The sequence below is a fragment of the Colossoma macropomum genome, unplaced genomic scaffold, assembly GCF_904425465.1.
Source record: "Colossoma macropomum unplaced genomic scaffold, Colossoma_macropomum, whole genome shotgun sequence".
In the NCBI taxonomy this organism is placed as follows: Eukaryota; Metazoa; Chordata; class Actinopteri; order Characiformes; family Serrasalmidae; genus Colossoma; species Colossoma macropomum.
The window spans coordinates 17,202,438-17,228,802 of NW_023494807.1; the positions used below are offsets into that span (position 1 = coordinate 17,202,438).

The following is a 26,365-nucleotide window of genomic DNA, read 5'->3' on the forward strand; positions in this document are numbered from 1 at the left end:
TCAGTAGATACGCCAGGCCCCACAGTGTCAGACCCGAGGTCAGTGCCTCGTCCATCTCCCTCCCAGCCTTCAGATAGCTCTGATGCCTTTTAATCATGTGCTTGACTTCTGTAGTGCCTCTATGAATTTCCGAAAAAGGAGTTTTTTTAGGCCGTTATAACTTAAATATGCTAAATTCAGAACAGCATCAAGGAGCAAAGAAGTCTTCTGAGAGCAATATAAAGTAGAATGTTGTTTTCTTTGCTCCAAATTTCAAGATAGAGATTGTTTATGCTTTGTTTTTATGTTGAGTGGTGTTTATTAAATGTAACTTTACCTTATTCTCTAATGCATCTTTGCAAAAAGGAAAAGAGAGACAAATTATAGAACACACAATGCATTTGGGTCATTAAATTGAGAAAATTATCTTAGGGTCTTGTTGTATTATGGTCTTGTTAAAAGTATTCTAGAAAAAGCCCCCAAAAAGGAAGATTCTGTGCACTATTATGCATATATTTGATATCACCCAGTGAAGCAAATGCAAGGTAGTTCAGCAGTTTAATATATTAGAAAAGATGCAAATCCAAAAACAATTTTTCATTTAAAAAACACCAGTTTAGGTTTAAAAAAAAGGAAAAAAGAAAACATATATATTACAACTCAGTCTGCTATGCAGTACTGGCGGTCACACAATCTCACGTCATCATCCGTGGTGCACTTTCTGTCTGTGAAGGTCACTCCACTCACAGCCACTGCTCTTAATTTAAGGTCGCTTTGATTTCTCATTACTTGTGTTCATTTGCCACTCATTCACCACAGGCATTTTGGGCTAGCTTGTACTATGTTTCACATTTACCGCTCATGGTTCTGGTATCTGAAAAGGCTTTTGTTACGTTAATAAGTGAAAATTACCACAAAGTGTGTGGTACTGTGTGTTAAATCTGCATTTATGTTTCAGCAATTTCATAAAAAGTCCACGATTAGCATTTAAAAGAACACTGTCACATTCAACACTGAATGGTTTCTACTTAGCCAGTGCTAAAATAGTAGAGTGCACTTGGTATAACCACTTAAATGGTCAGGGCCCGTTATAATTACACACTTACCCAGTCAGATACCTAGTCAGTTTGCTTCCCATTGTCTTCATAGACAGCTAGATAGGTAGCATTTTAGCTTAAACAAAAATGGCTGTGACACTTTACTTAGATAGACATCAATCATTCTCACTCCCTAAATATGACAGCGGTTTACTCAGCTCAGTGTTCTTGTCAAAATTTTATGTAAAACACTGCAAGCTGAATACCCAGCTAGCAGTTAACAGTGAATCCTCATTATCCTAGTTATACAAGAAAGTTGAGAATGCCTGTGTTTTGTTTAGTCTAAAAATAAAAGGTAGCATGTTTATGGATGTTTGTTCATGCTAATTTTAGGCTATTTTAGTTCTCCTGGGTTTATTCTCTAGGTTTATCCTTTGTGGACTATTCTGAAGGGCAGCTGTGTGCTGTAGCAAGATTGAGCTGACAGTAAGAGCCAAGCGCTAGCATGAGAACTGTGTTTTTACTGTTTCTGTATGCTGAGTATATCACGTAAAGCTGAGTTATAGACCAGAACCTCAATGCGTCCAAGCTGAGAACACCCTCATGTCACATTGGTGTCAGAAGTGGGATAAACACAGTTCTCAGGTTCTTCCTGTTAACTTGCTCTAGCTCTCTATAGCTTCCTATAACACACAGCCCTGACAGTTCCTAGCTCCAGCCTTCAGAACGAGTCCACAATGAATACACTTATAATAAATGCAGCAGAACTAACCTAAAATTATCCTGCACAAACATTTATGAACAGGTTCAATGAATTTATGAATAATAAAGGTTACTTTATTATTTTTAAATGAAACAGAACACAAGTGTGCTCTGATGCCACAGTATGTTACACAGTTATGTTACACAAGTTGGGACAATGATTTGGTAACACTAACCAGCAAATACAGCTTGACAACATGAACCTAGTGCTAAGCTAAGAAATCATAAATAAATTATTTACGGCTATAAAATTGTAAATAAAATTATATCTGTACACTTTTATGAAACGTAAAACTCACTACATCTCCTCCGTCAGCCTTCTTGAATGAATGTTAGAAAAAAAGAAACAAGTAAAACATGATACACTGAGTGAAATAACGTACAATTAAAGATTGAACATTGCCTCAGTATGCCATCTTGACTCAAATTTGTGATGAAAGCTTGTATTATATTGTATTATGGTATTACCAAATACTGCTTATGATTCAAATTTGACCAAAAAAAAAAAGAATATTTAACGTTTGACGGTCTTACATGCATCAAATGATATAATATATTCTATTTTATAGTATAGTATGTGTATTGGGACATAACAGCACATCTGTGTGCCATGGAAAAACTTGCCAAGAAAAAGCATAGTTAGCACCAGTTAGCGCCAAGAGCAGTTGTATCCACCTGCAGAGCCGCAGCACCACAACTTTAGCATGGACACTTTCAGACCTGCACTTTCAGCTCCCTACACCTCCGTTTAGGAACCGCAGCCACACTTTTAGCATGCCTGAGTGTGGAAGTAAACAATGGACTGAACATCTACTACCTTACTCTGATTAGATGAGAAAAACCATACTAACAGAGAAACTGTTTGTATTTATAATAACACCTTTGGTACTTTCAGTACTAAAGTATATTTTGGTCCTAGGCTGCTATTAAGCGAGCACAGGTGTAAATCACCACTGTTCACACAGCCAGCCTCTCCAGCTCGACCGCACGACAAACCTCCTTTATTTCATAATCACTTAGGCTGAATCGCAAAGACTCCCTACTCCCTGTGTAGTGCACTACGTAGGTCTTAAAGTAATGATGCCAGCACCCAAACAGTGCATAATGTGTCTAACAAAGAGCCATTTGAGATTCAGCCACAAGTGCACAATTCCCCTCGTGATATGTGCTGCACTATTTTTGTGTAGGAGTCGAAAGTACATAACTCACACAGGGCACTATGCAGGGAGTAAGGAGCCATTTGGGACTCAGCTATAATGTTTAAGGGTTTCTAAAAACAGAGCTGAGAGTATGGGTCTGAGAGTGCAGTACTGCGGCTCTGCGGCTAGACCCTTCTCGCCAAGTGTGCTGTTTTGCTGTAGCCTACATATTAATGCTTCTCATGCAAATTTGCCTGAACTCATAGAACATTATGTGTCTAACTCAATGGGACATTATGTCTGTCTGAAATTCCTCCTTCAGAAGAAAGAAAGAGAATTAAATCTGTTTCTGTGGAAGGCAAAATCAAAGCTTGTTTCACGGCTGTAGGATTCGACTGGCACGTCGAATTAGCTCTTCTGCATTTCTGTCTGTTTGCGTCTGACATTGAGGATCCTGAGAGGATGTTATTAGGACACCAGCTCCCCACAGAGCAGCTGCTAAGAACCAGGCCACTGCTTACTTCACAGTTAAATTCATTTTAAAGGAGGGAAAAATGATTTTGCAAATTTTGGCAATAAGTAGAAAATGCAAGCTTAATGAATATGTTGGAGATACAGAGAATAATTCAAAAGAGCTACAGTAATTGATACGCAGTGAAGTCAAAGAAGTCAAAATACAGTTTACTCTTAAAAATACCCTCAAAGCAGAACCTTTTTGTGATAATCATGAAAAAAGATCATTTTTGGCCTGCTCTTTTGGTTCTGGGGTCCCCATCATGATAGGCATAGTGATATTTGAACAGTGACCACATTTTGGTGCCCACCAAATATGTTTGTCATGCACACAGAATAAATGTATTATTTCAGGGTTATTAAATAAGTTAAATAACATCAAATAATGCAACAATAAATAGATGTTTATTTACTGTGACCTTCAGAGTCCAAATCATTAGCATGGCTCGCCAACAGTCACACTGTTAGCCTAGCTAAATCAGATCTGCACAGTTTACCTCTTTTCTCAAATGTAGATGACTGGCCAAGACATGTTTGGTGTCAAAAGTTTGCTTCTTTAATTTATTCACTGGAGTTATGAGGCTAATATAGCTAAAAAAGTAATGGAAGTCTGTCACCAAAAATCTTTTTTTGTTTCATGTAGTGTCAGCCTCTTAGCTCCACTGCTAAACTAAAAAAACGGAAGGGGAAAATTAATTTGAGGTAAGGGGAAAATCCTCTTTTAGCCAATAGTCAATACTGATGTTAACATTAGCAATGTAGACTCTCCAAAACAGCATGTCCCCAGATAGCAAGAGGATAGCGGGCCACTGTTGGCCTGCTAACGGTAAAGCTGGTGGCCAACTAGCTTTTTGCTCAGCATTTTCTGGGCAGCAAAGTTGTTGGTTAAGCAGAGTATTAGAGACAAAGCTACTTTTTATTGTCTCTTTTCCACTCACAATCCGGTTAACTTATTTCCCTTCGTTTGATGTCCATTGTACATTGCTTTAGTAAAGAATTTTAAGAGCAATATCACAAATAAAGTCAGTTATGCAGCTGTAATCAATCCAGCACAGTGTCAGCAACAACATTTTCAACAAAATAATTTTCATGATTTTTTTTCTCAACTGTTTGTAATAATTGTTAGTTTATTTTCCAAAATAAAAGGTTATGTGCATTTAAAATCAGTTTGAGGAGATTAAAAACTTGTTAGACCTTGTGTGCAGGACAGTAATCTGGGGGGTCCGAATGTGGACCAGCAGTGGCATACAGTCAGTAGGTGCTGACCTTATTAAGTCAGCGGACTGATACATGCTTGCTATCTGGGTCTAGCTAGAAAACAGTCGGCCTAGTTAGTTAGAGCCTTAATCGTTTAACTTAGTTAATAGTGCTAACATTAGCAAAGCACAATTATGACTGAAAATTCTTGGCAAATATTAATGGCAGACCACTACAACAACAATATGACGTTAGACTAATAGATTATAGGCTGTTAAAGACAGTAATGATAAGATGGCATTTGCTCACAAGAAGAGGGTGAAGTTTAGGTTGTAAAAATATCTCGTATCATGTTAGAACATATTCTGAGATATACGTTCTGTGTTGTGGTGGGTTCAGCTCCGGGACCCAAGCCTGCCAGATGTGGGGACCCCTGCCAGGGAAATGCAATTCTGCCTGGACCCGGAAAGGAGACTGAGAGCAGGACAGGAGGAGAGAGAGAGCCTGTCCTCTGCCATCACTCAGGTAGGACAAACTGTCTGCATGGCTGCATATTCCACAGCTTCCACAAGGTCATCCACAGCCCACCAGCTGCTAATTACAGTGGGCTTATGTTCAGCTAAAGGGCTGCTTTATCTACAGATCCCATTCTAGATAAATGAACTGCAAGCCTTCAGGTATGGAAATAGATGTGAAGAGATTTAAGTGATTTCAAACAAACCTCAAGCACATGATATTATCAGTAAGCTGCATATATCTAAGCTTACGTTGTGTAAAACCCAACACTACACTGTTCTTATTAAGATATGAACAGAAGTGCATATCAAGGGTGAATATACATCTACAAATATTCAAGCCTAATGTGTTTGAGTGTAAACATGTTGAGAACTGAAATATTAACCAAGGAGGGTTTAATTCTTGTATTTTTGAAGTTGCTTATATGAAATTTATTTTGAGACACTACAAATAAGATGTTCATGTTCGTTGATCTTATGGAGATTAGACTATTTTTAACATCCAGCTTTGCCCTAGATGTGCTTCTTACAGTATCTAAACATAATAAATATTCGATTTGTTTTTTTGCCCCCACTTTTTTACAGTGTGATAAATGATTAATGAGATTTTATATCTACCATCTCAAAGTAAGAGTGCTGGGCTTTTCATGTTCGCCATATTCACTGATCTGAGACTATATGGCTGTAAACTATAATTTGAGTGAGTCATTGTTCTGTAGGTGTATTAAATAACAAATGCCTAAACCACAGAGATTAATAAAGCACTAAATGAACTTCGGGTACAGGATCTCTTATTGTAACTGTATGCAAAAAAAGCTTTTTTAGATGCTAAGCACCTCATTGACCTGGCCTGTAACACACTCACATGTGTTTAGCAGGCTGAAGTTACTTACTCCACAGGAGTACCCAACAGGAAAATTTAAACAAAAAGCTGGCAAATTGGAAGCCAACTTTAGCCTCATCATGTCTATTTCACTAATGAAAAACATTTTTTTGGCTCCTATCTTGCTGTATATTTGACTCCTATCTTGCTGTAAACTCGCTGTGTGAACGTGAGCTGTAATGATTGTGGTTTGTTGTCAAAGCTTCGAGGATTCATTTCTGTTAGCATGTTAGCATCCGAGTGCTAATCTTAGCTTAGCTTACACTGCAGGTTTCTCTGTTTCTGCTTGATGGGTATGAGTAACATTAATTTTATTTTTAGCTATTTCACAGAATCAGTAGGTCGGTAGGTTATGTTTGTGATTAGCTTTACAGTAGCGATTGCAGTGAGTTTGCCAACCTACAACCCAGCTAACGTTAGTTACGTTACTTGCTGTGTTGTTGTTCGCTCTAACGTTATATCATGGCATTTGTCTGAACAACGTTTGCGAGGGGTTTTATGGCCACAGAGATCTAAAAAGTGTCGTTTGCAATGCGCAAATTTGGGGGTCAGAGCTTCTGAAGGAGCACTGAAGGGAGGGGTCTGTTTGTTTTGCTGTTGAGATTCGCTTCTGTGCCTATAATTCTGGCATTCAGCCCTGCCCTTGATCGATATCGGCTATCGGCCGACTGTGCTGAAAGGCAATCAGCGGTCAGTATCGGCCTCAAAAACACTGAACGCTCCATCTCTAGTTTGTGGGTAGTTATTGACTGTAATACTGTTACATAATACAAAAAAGTTAAATATTTTACTTGTACTCATAACCATTTAAAATATTTTTTCATTATGATACACAATACAGTTTCCACAATTCAGTCCCTAGTTTAAGGGATTTCATCTAATTTGTTTCTGAATTTTTTTTCTCAGTGCATGATTTAAGCTGCTGTTGATTTTTCTTTTGAGGAAAAAAAGTGCAGCATCATAACACTAGCAGCAGTAATGATTACGCGACTGGGGCTTGCTCTTCAGGGGCATATCAGATCTCTTTATATAGGAGGGTCTATGACGGACAGACTGTGCCATTGATTGGTTTTATGACCAGTGGCGAACAACTAATAAGAAAATTAATATTCATTTACTCTTTTTTGTTGATGCCGAGCAATGAAGTGGAAGCCCACGACAAGGTAGAGGCTCTAGGCAATTGCCTGTTCTGCCTATAACTGGCGCCAGCCCTGTTCAGATCCATAACAACAAGGTCACAGGTTCAGATTTTTCATTGTGCAGCACAGAGATAAGATTAAATGTCAGTGACCTGCTCTGTGGCTGTATTTTGCCCGTGGACTTTTCAAAGCAGATCCTGTAACTGTAGTGAGAGGATAATATGACTGAGTTCACACTTTTGGGTGAGTGTGTAAGGAACTCCTCAGGGCCAGGTGCTTAATGATGAACTAGACCTGCTTAACAGTAAACACATTGCCCATATATAGATTTAGGGCTGAAGAATTAAAAAAATCTTTTAAGAGTTTATGGGAATGTAGTTTAACCATAGACTCATATGTATGACGCCACATAATGTTGTCATGTTATTTATGTTTGCTGTGGGTAAAAGTCCTTAATCTCAGTGTACATAAAGAAAGCACAAGATAGACTCAGCTTAAAAGAGCTTCTCTTTTCTTGTCCCTATTAGTGCAGCCTTGAATTTGAAATCAAAACGCATTTTCTGTCTGTAACGTGCTATCTTTACGAGAGAAATATGGGGGTCTCAAAGCTAGCTCAGCATTTTTGTTCAATGATGGTAGGGGTTGTAAAATGTTATCTTAAATATTATTGGTTAATTTTACCTTTCCACCCCCACAGATGCATGGTGATGTAATCAAAATTCAGAAGGCATTTTAGAGGCAGGCAAAAATCGTTACATCTTCACAAGAATTTTGTCTTTTAAATTATATGATATGATGGATCATTCTTAATATGACCAAGGACAGAAACTAACAAGGTGAAAAAGGTTATTTTGATTCCAGGTTGATTTTAACCTGCATTGCATTTTCCAGTAACCTGCATTATGAAAATCGTGTTCTGTTCATTTGCTTTATACAGACTATGTTTTTACTAGGGGTGAATCCATACTATTGTTTTTTAGGTTTGGCACAATTTTTAATTCTGGTTTTTGAGATTCTGTGGAGCACTAATTAAATACTACACATATAAACCGAATATTTATATTATGCCTAGTATGCTGTTGGTCCTCTGTGTCGATGAGGTCAAGGCATGGACTCTACAAGACCTCTGAAGGTGCCCTGTGGTATTTGGTACTAAGATGCTAGCAGCAGAACACTTAATTCTGCTTTAATTTGGCCACAACTTTTTTCAGTATTATATTGATACTGTGATGGCCTTAATATTTCCACTGACTCCTTTTCTCTCTTTCTCTCTGCAGGAGGAGGAGAGGAGACGCTTGGAGGCACGACGGTGCCTGGAGCTGCAGGGGCTGCAGTCGCACGAGCTGGCATGGCCTCAGGAAAGAGCTCTGCTGCAGCAGGAAGTACGTCTGTTCCGGCAGAACACCATCATCGTGTACATGAAGCTCCGCTGGATCCTCAAGCACTGGAGGCTCGGTCGCAGGACCGACATTGCTGAGGAGGGGGCGCACGCTGAGGTGAAGCTCAGTGAGGAAACAAAACCACACGTCTGCTCGAGCCAAAGTGGTTTCCAAAGTGATTATAGTAAAAGTGATGATAGTAAAAGCCACATTGTGAAGAGATTACAGTCCACAGTGGCAGTTCACATAAACAGTGCGTTAGGGCTTTACTTGTGTACAAAGTAGAAGTGGGTGTGGCCTAAGCCAGAAATGAGTGTTAGGTATGAGCCAATGGCACGGAAAGATGTGGCTGCCAGTGGGACGGTCATTTCTATGATAGGGAATGGGAAAACCTTAACAGCTTCACAGTGCTTAAGTATAATTTTTCAAAAAAATTGGGATTATTAATTCATTAAGATCTTATCAGAGTCATTCAGAGTGGTTTAATGTAAAATGATTCATTGTAGAGACACTTATCAAGTCAGAATTTTTCACAGGAGGGGTGATAGAAACCAGACGTCTGAAGAGTTTAATGCCTCTAAAAGCCCCCTCACAGAAAGTTAGGGCATGAAATTATTATGAATATGCTGTGTCATGCCTGAGGAGGCATTGTTTTACCATCGTTATGAGAGTTTTGGATTAAAACATTTTTTAAAGTGCAGTAATGGCAGAGAGGTACATACAGGGCAATGTAAGGCAGACCAAACTTTTTTCTTTTTTTTACCATTATCAACATTACATATTAAAACTCAGAAGATGTGTAGGTTACTGGTGGTTTTGTATTGTTAAAAGAATAGCTATATTAGTGCTGTAGCCAGCTTAACCCCTAGTTCCAGTCACCATCACTGTAAAGAATTATGCATCGGTAAGTTACATTACAATGAACCATTTTACATTAAACCACTCTGAATGACTTGTGACATTTTAAGTTAAACCACTCTGATTGAATTATGTAGAAATTTTGAAAAATTTGAGGAATTCCACTTTCAAGAGATGATGAAACTATGCAAATGCTGAAATGAATGCTGATGCAAAGCCATGTTTAACTTTGGAAAGACTTCCCATGTCATATTTCTTTTATAATGCATTGATGTAATCTTCACTCAGCCAAGTCAGTTTGTACTTGATTAGATCATATAATGAACAATCAACATTTTCTTTTTGCATATCTTGCATGATGTTCTAATTTCACAGCCTGTCGGGTCCAGCAGCTGCTGTGCTCCTCAGTAAACAAATGTTCATTTCCCACATCCCTGTAAAGCAAATCAATAATGTTTGGAGTCATTCGGCTAGAAGGCTAGTCACTGAATTGAACTGCAGTATTGCTCAAAGTGATTTATATAATGGCTGCATGAAGCATGAAAACAGACCACATTGATTACTGTGAACAGTCTCACTTACTGACATTTATCCAGAGAACACTGAAGACATATTTGTCTTAGGCAGTCTATACCACAGTTATTAAAGCATTTGTACAGTTCATAAAGCATTTGTATAGTCTTTATAGTGAAGTACTGTAGAACGTATGTTCATAAGGCTACATGACACCTGCATAAGACCTTCATGACAACTGACACAGACCTACACAAACATTTATAAACACTTATTCCAATAGGTGTAATACCATCTGTCAGGTGACATTTTTTTTTCTGTCATTAGGTTGTCATTTCAGGGTTGAAATGACAGCACATTATGGCATCTTACTTTGTAACTCAGTGGCATAATGCTGATGATGTGACATAGCTTGCCAAGTCAGAATGTCTGAACAAAAGTAAGTACTTCACAGTGGCATAGGCAAAAATTAGCAACTTTTCCAAATGCACATAATACTACAATGTCATAACATCAGGCTATAGCCTATTGCTGACAGCAGTGCAGTCATCGCCCAAAGTATTCCAATGCTAACACCCTGTGGTGATACAAAACAATAGCGAGACTGTGTACACATCAACCAGAATGCTGGTTTCACATAAATCCGACCAATACTGCAACACCCTTCACTATAAAGCATGTCAACTCGTGAAAAGCACATTTTTTGCCGAATGAAGACAGCATAACCGAGCAAAAATCAGACAGCTGTGATGTACAAAGACAAGAAAAAATAACACAGCAAACTTAAAGGTATTTATCATAGGCTAAAGCATGATGGCATAATGGGTGGGCCTGAAAAAGACATGATTGAGTTAAAATCAGACAGCAACCTTAAAAAACCTAAACCTAATAATCCTAGGCTAAAGTATACTGGCACAGCATCTGGGTAGGCCCAGGCTTAGCCAGGCCTACTCATGGCTAGGCTTGTGGTACTTCAAAAAGGTTCTCTGTAGCATTCTCTGTGGTAACAGGGACATGACAAGCTGCTGTAAAACTCCTATACAGTGAAGGTTTTCACACTGACAGTCTTTACCCTGTAATGACAGAGTTCTGTATATTCTCTACCCTTAGATGAAGTGAGTTTCCTCTTACTATTATGCAGATATCATGACATTGTAATTGCAGAGGTGTGTATTTTCTATGGCCTTTAGGTAAAATCCTTATACCAGTGCTGTAGCTTTGACACAGCTAAGTATCTAAGTTGTTTAACGTGCTAACCAATAAACTCAACATTTGTAAGCTGGTGTAAAAAATAGATTATATTATAAACCTGAGTGTGAAAACAAAACTACATTAAGCAATTACAGTCCATTTATAATTTGAGTTTTACTGAGGACGTAATGTGCTTTATATTTGCCAATGTTTTCCATGCCAAGGAGCGAGCCAGGAGACTGGAGATGCAATTATGAAGTATTTATTTGGGTGTGCACTGTCCATCAGTCTGCAGTAGCCCAGTCTTACAACAGTCCTAGAATACAGGCTTTTCCCTGTGTTTCCCTGCAGCTGTTGGTACATCTGCTAAGGATGTAGTTGTCATAATATGTCATAATATGCCAACTACATGCCATAACATGCCACAACATTCAAAAAACAAACAACCCAATGTAAGGAAAAAAAACAATGTCACCTGAAATAGGTGTTATGTCAACTCATCATCAAAGCAGCCTTTGTGACAAATTAATCCTATTAAAATCCACCTTCAGAAATGGTTATGTAGGTTTATGAACAGTACCCTACAATAAAGTGTTACCTTAAATAATTCAACCGTCTGTGTCACTCTGTTGTTCAGTATGAGCGGTTGGAGAGTATTCCAGAGGTGGGAGTGGTGGTGGAGCATGGAGAGGGGGAAACAGAGCGGGAGGATAAAGTGTGTCCCCAGCCGATGTGGGGAGACGTCTCTGAACCTGGACCGCTCCTGCCCTCACCGGAAAGATTCCAGTATCAGAAACAGGTACTGTACTGTTTTCTATCATGGCTTTGGCAAGAATCCACATTGTGATGCTGATATTAAGTTCTAAATAGGGCTGGGCAATATGGCAATATTTATTGTTATGGTGATAAGTTATGTCACAATACATAACAATGCACTTTTCTGAGTATGTCGTGGATACATTTCATTATAAAAGAGCAGAAGGTAGTCCTGTTTAAATGCATTTTGCATAGTTTTTGTTAGTATTTTCTTTAACTGTGCAGCTACTTTGTTTGTTCCAATGTATCAGATGCCAGAAAAAATGTGTATCATGTCATAGCGTGTATCGTGATATTACATTTTGCCATATCGCCAACCTCTAGTGCTAATATACAATACCATAAGATATAAAGAGCACTTTCAGGTCTGGAAGGCCACAGCACTGCTAGTTTAATGTGTCAATTTCTTTAACATGTCTGAGAGGGGCCTGGAGTAGCACTGATCCCCATAGAAATTTGGCCACCATTGGTTCCCCCTCACTAAAGTTGGTAGTTGATTGGTTATTAGGTTATCAGTCCCGGACAGAGTTGGTTGTCTTCCTTTGCTTCTTTATAGCAACCAGAAGAAAGTGGATGTAATCTACTGGCAAATTCTATGCGCGCATTTAGCTTCAAACTGCATGACAGTATGACACAGTCTGCAAAGCGAAACATTGCTGTGCTGCGGTTTTTGTGAATTAAAATGCTGTAGGAGTGTTTTAGCCCTGTTTGAGCTGCTTTTGGAGATTGTGATCATTATGACATTTGCAAAAATGTTCCAGTTGCTGGAACACAGCTGATCTGTCATCTTGGTATAGCCATGCCAATGAAAGAGATGACCGTGATTGGTCAGAGAGTTCATGTCGCTGGCAAAAGAGGGCAAAAATATTAATATTGCAGCATCTGAAAAATCACGTTTAGTGTGTGGCTTATCATCAGTTACACGTGCTGGAAATCATTGTTGGCATCTGAATAAATCGCACAAATAAACTGAGCTCAATGTGTAAAGACCTTTAGAATGAATTACTGTATTTGTTACATAAAACCAAACAAATGTCATAAGTGGACATTAGGGGGAAAAAATAATACATTAGAAAACTGTAGGCTATAACTATGGCCCCTGTTAGTCACTTGCTGTGCTTTCATTCTCCTGTTTTATTGCATTTTGACAGGGTAATGGAGAGTCCTAAGTAAAGATAGGGAAGAGAAAGCAATGTGAGTGCTGAATGTGTCCACTGGTCTCAGCGCTAGGGACATTTTCCCACTGTGAAACTAGAAACAGAGCTGAGTGCTCCAGCCCCAGCAATCCGCTGCCTTGTCTGGGTAAAAGCAGAAAACACTCACTCTGTTCCCATCCATTTTTCATTAGGCCTAAGTGTTGCATTTTGTATGCGGCTTTGATTTTATACATCTTGAAATGCTGAATTGTTATGTCAGTCAGAAAGGATTTTTTTTTGTTATATAATCAAATCTGTACAGCAACATGTGCCGTATTCAATGCCATTATGATATTTGTAGTAAATTAAAACACCTTTAAAATAAAAAACACGCACAAAGATTTAAAAAAGTATAAATATAGGAAGCTGCCTACAGTTTTTTTCTGTATTCATTTGGTGTGAGGCCACTTCGTGACACTCCCTATCCAACCAGTATTTGAAAATTTTAATAACCCACATATTTCATTGAAATTTTTTGGGGAAAAAGGAACAGTTCCTAAAGTAACTCCAGACAGTAATTTTGTTATCCACATATATCCACAAATTACCCATATATTATTGTAGTTTGACTCGTTCTAATTCAGGTCGTACCTTTTTATAGTCCATCTTTTTGTAGTTTTCGTATGAGAGTCATTTTCCTGTTGGACTTTTTCGGTCTTCCAAAGGAGTTACTTTTTGTGCATGTTTTACATATTTTCATGAAAAAATGTTCTACTCATCTCATGAAGTGATAAAATGGGCCAATATCTCAACAAATCACCATCAACATTTTGATTACCACCTTACTCACACACACGTACAAGTGTGTGCTCCCTAGAATTAAGGACCACTGTTGTCCAGGTGTTATGTGGGTGGTGGATCATTCTCAGTACAGCACTACTCTAAACGGCACATCATTTTTTTATCTTGCTTTGATATTGAGCTTTGCTCCTACACTGTTAATTACGCAGATTTGAAAGAAAATAAGTGAAGACTGTGTGGCAGCTGTTTGAAGTACATCAAAGACAATCAAGTTTAATAGCAACCACTAAGGGTGTTAACACGTTTATTTCATTTCCCGCCCTCTTGTGTAGTTATAACTCTTTAACATTCCTTAAATGGATGTTTATCGAGGCTAATTTGCCTTGCCTATCCACATAAAACTATTGCATGACTATGACACATCAGAGCTGCTGATACTGTACAGCAGAGAGTACATACACATTATTAAACAATAGCAGTTTAAGGGTTATCTGAAGTTAATTATTTTATGTGTATCTTCAAAGTTTTAAGCAACGGTAATTGGTTTAGATAAGATTCCATTCATGTTATTTACATTAGCCACATAGCTACATATCAAAACTAAAGAAACAAATTTTAAACACCAAACGTGTCTTGGCTGATAGAATAAATTTGTAATAGGGAGTAGTAAATTTTTGCCAACCTAAGAGGAAAAATCCTCTATAAAGAGGATTTTAATGCAATATTAGTGTTTATTTTCTGAATTTAATATATTGGGGTAAAATAAAACCTACCCAAAACTTGTCATGTAAGGTCAGCCACCACATCTTTTTCAAAAGGAGGACGATCCCAACCACCTAGAGAGAATGAAGCCAACGATGCTCTCCTCGACTCCCAGCCACGGATGGCTGTGGCATCCCTAGGCATTGAACTCGCAATCTCCACTCAGGTGCCCCAACAAAACATGTAATTTGACCAGGGGCATTCAGACTTTTGCATTTGACTGGACTGTAACACTCTACCTCTAAGGCAGCACTCCTGAAGCAGCAGGCTACAGTCTTGCTGAGTCTGTGTACAGACAGTGCTCCATTGCAATTGCACTGTATGTAATGCATTCTTAGGCAGGCAGAGAGCTCCCAATGTGGGACTGAACAGAGGCAGACTGATAGAGGAGGCTGATAAGAGCTCTCACAGGCACTACAGAACAAGCAGGAGTGGATCGCTTATGTCTACGGCTGCTGCTTGGTAGGCTGGCAGGCATTCGAGTGGTGCTAATTAAATACCTCAAGAGAGGTGGAGTTAGTTATTGTATTCTGATTAACCTCCCAACTCCTACACCTTCTCTTCACACATACGCAGTCATGCACATAACTGTGGTGTCTCTATATATCACAAGCATACAGCACTGTATATATGCACAGGGCTGAGATTGTTTTGTAGTAATCATTTGTAATGATTTGTACTAATCAGCCATGAAGAACAAGTTAAGTACAAGTTATTTATTTTCAGTATTAAAATTAAAAAAGCAGGATAGATATTTAGCAGAAAATGACACATAATCCTCCAACAGTAAGTATAATATCAAATCTATTAGTATTTAATTTTTCCATTCTTTAGTTTTGTGCACCCTGCTGCCACTTCAATTCTTCCAATCTTACCGAGTTACAGCTGTGTCCTCCCAACAAAAGCTGTTCCCAGAGCTCTCACTGACATTATGTTCCCCTTCATACTGACATTCACATAAGCTCACTGTCTGAGGAGATTAGATGTAAGATATTCTGCTTGTGTAAGAAAAAGGAAAGTCAAAGTTAAATAAGTAGAGGTCAAAAAATGATTAACAAATGATTAAAAACAGAGAAATGAGATTTCTAATGTCCATGCAAGACCTGGTAGGCCAAAAAGTCACTATCAGATAACCAGCACTTAAAGCTTTCATCTTGGAGAGAGAGGAGAAAATCAAGTTCCACTCTTGTTTCAGATCTGAAAAAAATCCACAGGTGTTTCTGTCCATCCTTCCACTGTGAGAAGACACCTCAACGCTATGAGTCTGAAAGGATGTGTAGCTGCCAAGCTATTACTGAGAAAAGGAAATAGAGAAAAAGAAGAACATTTGCACAGGAGCACAGAAACAGGGCAGAGTCCAGATCTCAGCATCCCTGAATGTGTTTGGGATTATTTGGATTGTGAGAAGCAGAAAATGCAACCAACTGCTAAGACTGAACTTTGGAGGTGTGGAAAAATATCCCTGCAGATTTCTTTGAAAAACTGAAAGTGAGTCTCCCAAAAAGAATAGAATAAAGGCAGTAGGTGGACACACTAAATAATGAAAATTTTTAAATAATGAAGATTTTTCTGACCCTGAGAGTGATTAAATTTGTTCTTTGACCGTTTTGACCGGAAATTAGATAAATCAGTGGTTGGTCTCTGACTGTATCGACAAGTTTGACTTTGCGCTTCCAACTTTTTTTCCATTTGTTTCAGTGCATAGCAAAAACATGGCAAATGTATTTTTTTCTTTCCATTACAATTCATCGACTCCATATTATATTACAATTTCGGTAACACTTCCTTTGAATCCTGTATTCAAAATGCATTAGATATTTATAAGACATTCTTTGGTATATATAATACATTATAATACTGGGCATAAGCTTGTATCATTGTTCTTAAGTAGTTATAGTTGCATGCATAAGACTTTATAAAGCTAGAATATATGACTTTATAAGGTCAGATTCCGTGTCTCCCATGGCTGTTAGGGGCAGAATTGATTATACCCAACAAATGTTTGCCTGGATTTGCCTGGTTATGCTGACACTGTTTTTAAGAGTGCAGATCATAGTGTGTTACAAAACCTGACATTATAAGCTATACAGTCTTGTTTTACGCATGTTATGCATGTAATTCTATACAAGCAAATGCCAGGCATTTTAACGTATTATGTATAAAATAAAACACATTATAAATGCATTTATAAAGCATAATGAATAAAGTATTCATAGGAAAATTTCTACCAATGTCTTACCAAAATTTCTGTTTCATGTGGTGTCAATTAAAAGTTTAAAGCCTACACTTTTCACAGAATTTCTCCATTTGTTTCAAAGAGCTACACATAAAATAACTGCTCTTTTGCAGTACCTGGCAATAACTGTGACAAATATTTATGTCCCATGAGAACTATTTGAATATTGGAACCTTATCATACTCTCTCCCCTCCTCTTCTGTCTCTTCTCCCAGGTGGGGGACAGCAGGCGGGTGCTACATGCCCTGCGCTTGCTGCTGGAGGAGCTGAGGGCGGAGCTGCGGGAGGAGGCACAGAGACGCTGTCAGCTGCAGCAGACGCTGGCCAGTGAGAGAGCAGCCTGGGAAATACAGCGCATCGAGATGAGGAGCCACATAGCACAGGTACAGCCACTCCCACAATGCTGAGCAACAGTACCACACAGCTGGACACAGAGGGCCAAATTCATAAAACTCAGTGGCAACAGCACTATGCCCTGCAAAGCGGCACAGTGAATAAAACCTATTCGGTGATTAGTGTACGGGTGTCTTTTAACGCTGCAATATCACCAGTGTTTTAATCAAGAACCAATCAAAATCAACATGTAAATGAGGTCCATAATGCAGCGCAATGTGATGTCTGTTCCCAAACACCATACAGAAACAGCACAGTACTACACCACTTCCCACCCAGCGTGATGCTAGGCCCGGACATCCAACATGGCGTAGCGTTGTGTGAGAGAGACCTAGCTAGAGTTCCTCCATCAACTGCTAAGTGGAAACACTTAGCAGTTTTTGGACCGTGAACACAAAACCCAGAGAATTGGGAACAAGGTTATCGGACAGTTTGTCCACCGAGTAATCCCATAGCACGATTACATGTCGTCAGTATAGTAACTTCATTCTACAAAGGTTTTATTGTGTTTTTGATGCCAATTCAGCCTTACTTCAAGTGTATTTAACAGACTCTTTATATTACTATCTCCAATATGGTGAATAAGACTATCAAAATAACCTACATATACCTATACTATTTTCCGATCAAGTGATTTAGTCTATCAAAATATCTCACTTATAGTCACCTATAAATAAATGCTTTGGTAGGACATTTCAACAAAGTAGAACTGGCACATTGAATATAATCATTGCAGACAGGTCGCAAGTTAGTATCAGTGATTATGACCCAAATATATCTAACTTACCTTACTACAAATTGGCATCACATCTGTTTATTATTCATTAGCAGCAGTGTATTTAATCAGCTGTGTTCCTTTATATTATAAAATATGAAAAAATATTACACACTATGGCCGTCACTAAAGGAATAACAATATAAGAAGGTATAAGAAGAACAAGAAAACAAAACACTGGCTAAATTCCTATATAATGCACTACATAAATCATAAACCCATGCCTTCTACACCCAAATAGTGCAGTAAATGTTACATCATGCAGACTATGGTTGAATATAAATGGCTCTCTATTAGATATATAATGCACCATGTGAATGTGGAAGACTTACATGCTGTGCAAGGGAGTATTTGAGATTCCATTTGAGATTCAGCCACTAGTTGATCAAATATTAGACAGCTAGCGCCGGTTCGTTACGCCTAACATTGTCCTTTTAGCCCACTGGCAGCTTGGAAAACTGGCTGATTTTGGCTAAATCAGCTAGATAAAAAGTAATTGACCTAGACATTTAGTTTCCCTAGAAAGAAAATAGCTGTTTTATTGCTGGGCAAAACAATTTACTTCTTCATTTCACAGTCCCAAAACTGCAAATGTGTTTCCACTTATCAGCTGATGGAGGAACTGCAGGATCCCGTGACTATGGGACTAAAGCTATGCGCCTCGTGCAGGGCTCCAGCAATCCCATATTGACTGAAAAACTGGCAAAATACACAGAAAATTGTCAGAACATTAAAGAGTAAAACAGGCAAAAATAATAAAAATGCAAGAAATGAAAGCAATGAAAAAAGCAATGAGTTAGCTAATTAACAAGCCCTTCCTGAGCTGTAGTGGTTTGTTTCAGCAGAGGAAACACTACACTACACAGAGCAGGGCTACTACAGAAATAGGCTTGGGAACCACTGCTTTAGACCAACCATATCACACTCTACACCAGGGTATAAACTCGTAGTGCATACAGCGGTCATGTTCAGAGCCGTGTCCCTGTTTATGTACAGAGCAAAGTGCATGAATATTCAACATCCCCTTTGTTAATCAATAAAATAAATATCATTCTGTAGAGTTTAAGATGGAGAAACAAATATTTGAAAGTCCAGCATTGTCAAATGATTAAAAAATGGTTGTTATACCAACAGTTGTATGTCTCAACAGTTACTACCTACTAGCTACTAACCACTCTTCACTTGTTTTACTCTGTGGTTAAGATGACTTTGGAAGCTTTTGGTCATCAGCAGTAAGGGGACCTCTATGAATAGCTGGCTATATTTACATGGCTTGGCTCTCAAAAGAAGTCATAGTCTATTAAAAGTGAGCATGTGTCTGAGTCAAATGCTGCATGCGCTATAAGCCGCTTTCTGTCTCACTGATCTGATGGGAACGATTAGGCTGTCGTCCTGCTCTGTCCCTGTTTGTTTTATGGCAACAGACAGACAAATGAAAATATGTAGAGTGATGTGGAGTAACACAAAAGGATGTAGGATTCTCATAAGACATCAACCTCCTTCATTCACTGCTGCTGTCATTAATGACTCAGTGCTTCTAGGGTTGATAGGGTTATTTTTAAAATGTATTCAGATACAGATTACTGATTACCTGTTAAAATGTAATCTGTAACTTATTCAGAAAAGTACTGTATTTGTAACACATTGCCCTGCCTTGCCCATTTTGCCATGTCCTTGTTTACGTTCTCCCCTGTGTCACTTCCATGTGCTTCTGTTTTTGTTTTTTGGCTTCTCCCTTGTTCCACCCTTTTGTTATGCCACTCACCTATTTCTTGTCTGTAGCTCTGCCCACTCATTAGTCCCAGGTGTTTGTTGTTTGTTCTCGGTATATTATACCCCGTGTTTACTTTGTGTCTTGGCTTTGTGATTTGTGCCTTTAGTTTGTATTCATTCTGTAGGTTTTTGGTTTAGATTTGTCTTCATCTGTGTTTGGTTCTATGTTTTATTCCTGTTGTTTGAACAGGCATCTCGCTGCATCTGTGTTTGGTCTTGCATTCTTTTTTTCTGAGAGTGTAGGCAATGAGGCTGGATGCAAGTGTGAGTTGCTTTTATTTATATCAGATTTAACAGAATGCAAGAACTTAGTAGCTGTGGTGAAAAAAGAGATATCCTTAGTGAACAGAATTAAACAAAAGAACAAAAGTAAACCAAACAATAGAAATAAAACATAGAACCAAACATCAAGGAAGACAAATCCAAACCAGAAACCTACAGGATGAATACAAACTAAAAGTATAAATCACAAAGGCAATGCATTTTTTTTTAATTTCTACGTGATTAAGTGGTTCAGGTGTCAGCAAAGTCATTCAGTGTGGTTTGGTGTGACATGCTCTGTTTTAGAGACACTTAGGAGTCAGAACAGTTCACGGTGGTGTTAATAGGAAACAGACGTCTGAAGAGTTTAATGCTTCTAAAAGTTACCTCACAGAAATCTATTATGTAGAATGGTTATACACTGCTTGATGCCTGAGACATTGTTTTACAATAGCTTTGAGATATGATTTTGGCTTAGAATATGTTTTCTTTAATCCATTCATGGTGGTGGTCTACATGCAGGGCGTTGTAAGGCAAAATAGTCCTCAAAATGAATTTTCTTCAAATTTACCACTGTTTTACCATTTTTAGCTTTACATATAAAAACTCAGAAGACACATGGAGGTTCACTGGTAGTTTTGGATAGTAAATAAAATGCCTATATCAGCGTTGTAGACGTTGCGTTTCAGACCAGGGGCCGTATTACAGAAACTTCCTATCTTTTTGTCTTAAGATCTGACAGGTCAAGACAAGATTTTTCACTAATGTGTTTAACAGAAGCAAATCTTATCTCAATTTAGGAACCTTATCTTACAGTGTTTTATCTCAGATTAGGAAATCTTAATCATTGATAAGCAACTGTCATGTCTGTTACCCAGCAACCCAACATAAGCACACAGCTGAAACTTAAGTATATAATCAAAATAATCAAGTTATCCAGACAGCTAGCTACTGATGTAACAATGTGTGTTACTGATGTAAAAAGGGGCAAACAGAACTAAAGCACAATAAAGTTGAAGTTAAGAATATTGTGACAGCACTTCATGCTGTTTATCAGAGCGTCACTGCTCTCCAGTTTCAGTTTCTAAAAAGGCTGTGAGAAAAAAAAAACTCAAAGCACCATTTTCATAAATTTAATGTCATTATCCTGGTTATAGTGAACTAATCTGCCTGTCACTGCATAAAACTATTGAAACAGAAGTTAGGACACCCCTGGGGTTGTCTTAAAGTTAAGACAGAATTTAGGATGTTTCTGTAATACTGTTTTGTTATCTGAAAGATAAAAAAGATTAAGAACTTAAGAACTGTTGTTCTGTAATAGCTTCAGTCCTAACTGAAGTCATCATGGCGACTAAACAGATAAGATTTCAAAGTTAATAAGTTTCTGTAATACGCCACTGTAAAGAAACCTGAGTGGGTAAGTTTCTCTACAATGAACATCATGATTTCACATCAAACTACTCTGAATAACTTTGTTTCCATCTCAGTGACTGGATTATGCAGAAAATTTTACAGAATTCTCCTTTCAGAATATATTTACTGTTTAATTAATTTCAAAGATGCAACGCACTTTAAGATTGCGCTACTTGAATGTTTTGCTTTAGCTTTAAATATTTGTAATTAAGCCACAGCTGCCATAAGTGTTAATAAACCCAGAGTGAGACAATGAATGTACAACATAATTTGCTTGGTGCTAACATAACATATTATATCCTCATAGGGCTAGTAGAATGCTGGGAGAAATTAGCATCACTGTAAAGGTGATAAGCAAAGATTGCTTATAAAGTAAAGGTATATGTCATGGAGATGACTATAGGCAAGAAAATCATCAGGAGTGCTCTGTGTAAGAATGGTTTGAATACAGTCATGCTAATTACCTGTTTTTTTAATATCATATCTAATCTGAGTATTATATTTTTTTCTGAAGCTGCAACATAAACAGTTACCTTTTTGTATCTTAATAGGGTAACATTATTAGATGTGTTCTGTTACTCACCAAGTCTGAATCTTTAAACAAATAGTATGTGACTTGACATTTCAGTGCTTAACAGCAGCATTTTCTGGCCAGACGTTTTAGAAAATCTAAAATGAATAAGAACTTAACCTTATAACTCAATCAATGGGCAGATCATTTAAAGGCCGTGTCTGTGTTAAAAATCCTGGCCTAGTCCTTTGTGAAAACTAAATGATTGGACTTTTATCTCATATTCCATTTATCCCTGCAGCTCCCCATTAGCTTTCAATTAAAATTTCTGAAGAGGCAGATTTTAAACTTATTAAAGGATATTGTGCTGCTAAGAAATCTGTAACCTGGAGATAAAAATGATGAATCTCTGTCTGCATATGTGAGTGCATGATTGTATGCCTGTGTATGATTGTATGTTCTCTCGCTAGCTAGAGGAGTCGAGAACAGGAGCGTCAGGGTCAGCGGGCGGGGCGGACTCATCCCGGCAGGAGCGTGAGAGAGAGCGAGAGGAGCAGCAGAGGCTCCTGGCGGACAGCCACAGCCTGGCTATGGAGCTGCGCTGGAAGCTGCAGCACGGGGAGCTGCGCTGGAGCCGGGAAAGGAGTGAACTTCTCGAGAGGTTCGAGAGGGAGCGGCAGGAGTGGGACCGCAGCATCCGCGACCTGCGCCACAAAATGGAGAAGGTCAGGCAGTGCCTCATAACCTGATAGTCACATACTGCAACAAATAATATATTAGTAAGTGAAATGATCTCAAATCTAGTCAATATATCTAATATTTCTCATTTTAAGATTGTTGTAAGCTTATCATAAGCATATCATAAACTTATTTCTAGACCATTTTTACTTGTTTCAAATAATTTTATTTATGTACATTTATCTTACTGTATCAGCAGATAATTTTGCTTGTTTCAAGCATATTTCTCACAACAAGCAAAATGTTCTGACAATATAGGAAGACGATTTTACTTCATAAACTTAAAACAAGTAAATTGTAATGTCAAGAAATAATCTTATAGTAAGCTCAAAATGAGAAATATTAAAATATGTTGACTAAATTTAAGATCATTTCACTTCCTAAGATACTGTTGTTTTGCACTGCAGTGCTCTTATTAAAATACTTTGATGATGAAGTCTAAAGATGATGTGATACCACTTTTTTGAAACTTTGAGCAACCCATTATTGTTTCTTTTACAACTACTACACTTGAAAATTAGCTGTTCTTAATTCAAGCACTTCACTTCAGATGAGCATCTAAAAGTAGCCCATCATCCTCAAACTACTCAAACAGTCTACTCCCCCACAGGGAGAAATACACAGCTAGCAACGTCACATCTCACAGTGTGAGTGTGAGCTGTTTCAGGATAGATTTGTTACAGGATTTTCTATTGATTTTGCCCTGATACCTTGCAATACCTTGTATCAGATCTGTACCATCTCTAAATGTAGTTCAAATACAGTACAGTACTTAGATACCTAGACAGTTTATCTCAGCAGTCACTGAGTTTCTCCCAGTAGAACACTTTATAACTTCTAAATAAACACCTATTTAAGAAAAAGTGAAAAGAATTTCTTGTTTTGAAAAACTTAGATGTTTTGAGCTAGTAGAAGATCACAGATTTGGTTCCTGATTTTTCCTCCATGCTTCCAACCATTGCACTGTTTGTTCAAATCTGTCACTACCACACCTGATTTAACTTCCACACCATACTTGGGCAGGGTTCTCAGACCTTATTGTACTGTTTGGAACACAGATTCTGTCGGCACTTTTCTGCATATGTTTTGGGATTGCAGTGAGATTAGCAAATTCTGGGACTATATATTGTCCACATTGTCTGATATGCTTGAAATTCCTATTAACAAAAATCCATGTCTCATTTCAGTAAATGATGATAGTCTCTTCACCTTCACATTAACTCAAAAACGATTAATCTTGCGGGTCTAACTGCTGCTAAAAATTGGTTTAATCCGAATATGTGGCTTAAATCAGCTCTTAAGAGTTTAGTACTATCCCATAAAATAAATGCCCACAAAACTCACCCTACACTTAATTTCTTATTTGTTGTGACAGTGTTTATATTTGTACTAGCATAGACTGTGATCTTGACCGTACCTATTCATGTTTGTCTGCAGTGAACAGGAATGTAAGTTACATATCTGTTAAAAGGTAAAAAAAAGTTGATCACAAAAAGTTTAAACACGGCATTCAAAGTGGTTTAATGTGAAACTTACCAAGTCAGAATTGTTCAAAGGGTGGTGACAGGGCAGACGTCTGAAGAGTTTAGTGCCTCTAAAAGCTCCCTTTTAGTGCCTGCTAACATCTAACAAACTAAAAAAAAAAAGAAATTATTGTTACTTTTTATTAAATAGATGTTTATTTTTATTTGTTCTAAAGTTATAAGGTGATCTACTGGCAGAAACTCACTGAGTGCTGAAATAAATGCCTGAGACGTTGTTTTGTGATAGTTTTGAGATATCGTTTTGGCATAAAACATGTTTTGCTATATCCATTCATGGCGGAGGGGTACGTGCAGAGAGTTGTAAAGTAAAATGGTCCCCAAAGAAAACATATTTTTTCAGATTTACCATTATTTACTATCAGCATTACATGCAAAAACTCAAAGACAGCAGACAGAGGGTTTGTAAGTTTTCAACAAAAGTTGGAACTTTCATTGCTGCAGAACAACTGTAAGTTGTTAACCAATCAGTGACTTGTGCCTTGAAGAAAGACCTTTTTTGTTATTGTAAAATGTGCCAGTTTATTGTTCAGTTTTGTTTTTTGTTTTTGTTTTTTTGCAGTTAACAACTTACCTTTGTACTATTTCAGGTTATTCACTGGACTTAAATTTCTAAAATGTCAATAAAAACTGGAAAAATGGGGATGTTGTAAAACTTTTGACCTGTAGTGTCTGTCTGTAAGCGATAGCTGAGTTAGTGTTAGCTGACTCAGTGAGTGCAGGAAGAGGTCAGGAAGAAAAGGCTATATTGGGTGATTTGTTGACATCCTTATAAACGAGAGATTATTCTGTAATCATAACTCACTGTTTTACATCCTCATAATCTGCAAGATTTACTGTGCATGCAGCTTTTATTTAACTAAGCAGCTGTAAATCTTTTACAAACTGTAACCAAACAAAGTGTACCTGTGAAGTAAATCTGACAACCTCTCCTCTCTGCCTCCCTCTTTTTTCTCTCATCTCTCCCCTATAGATGCAGCGGGAGCTCCCATTCCGTCACTCTGAGGGGGTTCCTCTGTCAGAAGGCGGAGTCCCACATGTCTTCTCACCTCAGGACAGTCCCTGTAAGGCCCCCAGGTCTCCTCGATCTCCCCGTGCAGCTCCTTGCGTGCCGTCCCGCTCCCACTCGGACTCAGAAGCCACTCTGGAAGAGAGGGGGCTGGGGAGGACGCGGCCCAGTGAGGGCCTCCGACCCCCAGAGAGCCTCTTCCTGGATGCTCTATCCCTGGACCCACCCAGCGAAGCAGAGGTGCCTCCTCCATCCAGACTGGAGAGTGAGAAGAGGTTCCCCTGCCTAAATGAGGTAAGACACTGCTGTAGGAGGAAGGTCCATAAGACAGTGTTTTTTTTAAGAGCTGAATGGTTTAGCACTAAAAAGTGTAGAGTGCTTTTGTCATATACGTTGTATCAACATTACAGAATTATTTAAAGAAAATCACATATTTACATTAGACTGAAGTGATGCATTGAGTTTACTTGATGTAATTGTTCATATCATGTTCACATGACTGAAATATATTGCAGCAACACATTTTATCCTTCGGTTTCCTTACTTTTGGCAATAATTCTGTTGATAATATGATAATGTTGACAATGTATTTTATTAATATGGCAATTATGTACATATTTAAGTCAAGTAAATTCACTGCATCACTTTTTAGTGCACTTACATATGCAATGAATAACATTTGCATGTGATTTACATTGTGTATTGACAGGTCTGAGTCTGCACTGTCAACATGCCATTTGTTTTAATGGCTGTTTACATACAAAGATTTTTGCCAATCAGATTGAATCCATTCCAATAATAGATTAAGACTGAGGTGTTTATATGCTCCCTCTGCTCAACAGTCTGATACAAATCGCCTTTTACATGCACACTACAAGTAATCCAATACAAAATTATGCACATGTAGAGTACCACTTAGTATAGATGTTACCATGACAACAAGCATCGCATGAGTCCAGTCAGAGTGAGACGAGCAGCAGTGAGTAGTGCTTGTGTTTTCAAATTGCTTAAAATTACGGCAGATTTAGGATAATTTACTTCAGATGTACTTATTAAAGAAAGGTGAGAGGAAGACGTCGTGTTCTGAGGCACATG

At 38.1% G+C, this 26,365-nt stretch overlaps 1 protein-coding gene across 1 annotated transcript in view; it reads left to right on the forward strand.

Moving 5' to 3' along the window:
- LOC118797174 (microtubule cross-linking factor 1) overlaps positions 1 to 26,365 on the forward strand; it is a 99,226-nt gene that overhangs the window by 62,130 nt on the left and 10,731 nt on the right. Inside the window, 6 exon segments of the mRNA XM_036556428.1 lie at positions 5,027 to 5,152; positions 8,442 to 8,660; positions 11,743 to 11,904; positions 17,072 to 17,239; positions 22,453 to 22,707; positions 25,235 to 25,564. Of these exon segments, the coding sequence (XP_036412321.1) occupies positions 5,027 to 5,152; positions 8,442 to 8,660; positions 11,743 to 11,904; positions 17,072 to 17,239; positions 22,453 to 22,707; positions 25,235 to 25,564 (1,260 nt within the window).